The sequence below is a fragment of the Arachis duranensis genome, unplaced genomic scaffold (assembly GCF_000817695.3).
Source record: "Arachis duranensis cultivar V14167 unplaced genomic scaffold, aradu.V14167.gnm2.J7QH unplaced_Scaffold_17500, whole genome shotgun sequence".
Lineage (NCBI taxonomy): Eukaryota > Viridiplantae > Streptophyta > Magnoliopsida > Fabales > Fabaceae > Arachis > Arachis duranensis.
In genome coordinates, this window is record NW_026264342.1 from 4,962 (window position 1) to 6,820 (window position 1,859).

A 1,859-nucleotide genomic window follows, 5' to 3' on the forward strand; every position below is an offset into this window, starting at 1 on the left:
TTTCCACATGCTCAAGAGAGAGTACTTGGTTAACAGTGTAATGATCCTTAGTTCCCAGCTGCTGATATATTAGTTGCACCTTGTCGCCTTTGGAGAATCTTTCAGTTGGGATTTTTTTATTCTTCCACCCTTTGTGAGCCCTCTTCTTGTTTTTCTTCCTTTTTCTTGTTAGTCTTTCCTCCTTGACAGTGACTTTACTTGTGACTTTTTCCTTCTTATTTATTACCCCAGCTTCTTTTTGAATTCCTTCTCCTTCTTGCACCTGCTCATCCTTTTATTCTACTGTGTTGATGGTTGTTTGCTCTGAGAAACAGTCATTGATTACTTGGCTTCTTTCTTCAGAATTTTGTTGCTCTGGAAACACTTTCAGAGTAACGCTTTCCTCATGCATCCTGAGAGTTAGTTCTCCTTGCTCTACATCTATGATGGCTCTGGCAGTAGCTAGAAATGGCCTTCCCAAGATAATCAAATTGTTTCCTTCTTCTTCTGTTTCCAAAATTACAAAATCCGCAGGATAGATGAACTTGTTAACCTTAACTAAAAGGTTTTCGATTACTCCTTTGGGATGTACTATTGACTGATCCACCAATTCTAATGACATCTGTATTGGTTTCACCTTCTCTATGCCAAGCTTTTTCACCAAAGAGGATGGAATCAGATTTATGCTTGCTCCTAAATCACACATCCCCTTGTCGATAAATAGACTTCCAATGGTGCAAGGTAAGAAGAAACTCCCTAGATCTTCCAACTTGGGAGGGAGTCCTTTTCTGATGAGTGCACTGCATTCTTCAGTGAGAAGTACAGTCTCCTTCTCCAGCCAGCTTCTTTTCTTGTTGATGAGTTCCTTCAAGAACTTGGCATATAAGGGCATTTGTTCCAATGCCTCAGCCAGGGGAATGTTGATTTCCAACTTCTTGAAAGTTTCCAGGAATTTGCGGAAGTGTTGATCTTTGGTTTCTTTGTTGAACCTATGTGGATATGGCAGTGGAAGGGTGAGGTTCTTCTCCTTTTTTTGTTGTCCTTGAATCGCTTCTTCTTCTTTCTTATGTGTATTGATTGGTTGGTCTTCTTCTCCTTTGGGGTTCTCTATGTTCTTGTTTGGCACCATATCTTGATCATTGGCTTCCTCTGCATTTGTTGGCTTTTTGCTGCTCTCCACTTGTTTCCTTGTAGTGTCATTGTTGCTCACCAATGTTCTCCCACTCCTTAACTGAATCACCTTACACTCTTCCTTAGGATTTGGAATTGTGTCACTTGGCAGGGAACTTGATGGCCTCTCTGTTGCAAAGTGTTTAGAGAGCTGGCCTATTTGTCTTTCCATGTTCTTGATGGAAGCTTCTTGATTCTTGGCCGTCATTTCTTGGTGTTTCCACATTTTGTCTATAAAGGTTTCCAAGTTAGTGATTCTTTGAGATTATGGTGATGCTTGTGGTTGGTTGTGAGATGTGGGTGGTGGATGATAGGTATTTTGGTTGGTGGGTTGGTTATATGGGTGGTGATGAGTATTTTTGCGGAAAAATGAATTTCTCCCAAAACACACAAATCTAACCGGCAAGTGCACCGGGTCGCATCAAGTAATAAAAACTCACGGGAGTGAGGTCGATCCCACAGGGATTGAAGGATTGAGCAATTTTAGTTTAGTGGTTGATTTAGTCAAGCGAATCAAGATTTGGTTGATTGATTGGTGATTTGCAGAATTTAAATTGCATTGAAACTAAAGAGAATAAGAAATAAATTGCTGAATCTTAAAGAACAAGAAATTAAATGGCAGAAACTTAAAGAGCAAGAAATGTAAATTGCAAGAATCTTAAATGACAAGAAATGTAAATGGCTTGAAATGTAAAGGGGATTGGGACTTG

General features: G+C 39.8%; 1 protein-coding gene across 1 annotated transcript; it reads right to left on the minus strand.

Annotated features, from left to right (window-relative positions):
- Positions 1–274: 274 nt before the first annotated feature.
- LOC107472106 (uncharacterized) lies at positions 275–1,357 on the minus strand. Its single transcript, XM_016091663.1, has 2 exons — positions 855–1,357; positions 275–767 (listed from the first exon to the last, which is right to left on the minus strand). The coding sequence occupies exons 1-2, from the start codon at positions 1,355–1,357 to the stop codon at positions 275–277; spliced, it is 996 nt and encodes a 331-aa protein (XP_015947149.1).
- Between the last annotated feature and the right edge of the window lie 502 nt (positions 1,358–1,859).

What these genes read in the sequence shown, in the direction of transcription:
- LOC107472106 (XM_016091663.1), bottom strand. Translation starts at nt 1,357, where the DNA reads ATGACGGCCAAGAATCAAGAAGCTTCCATCAAGAACATGGAAAGACAA. An exon ending in CAAATGCCCTTATATGCCAA is followed by an intron (nt 768 to 854) that starts GTTCTTGAAGGA and finishes TGCACTCATCAG; the next exon opens with AAAAGGACTCCCTCCCAAGT.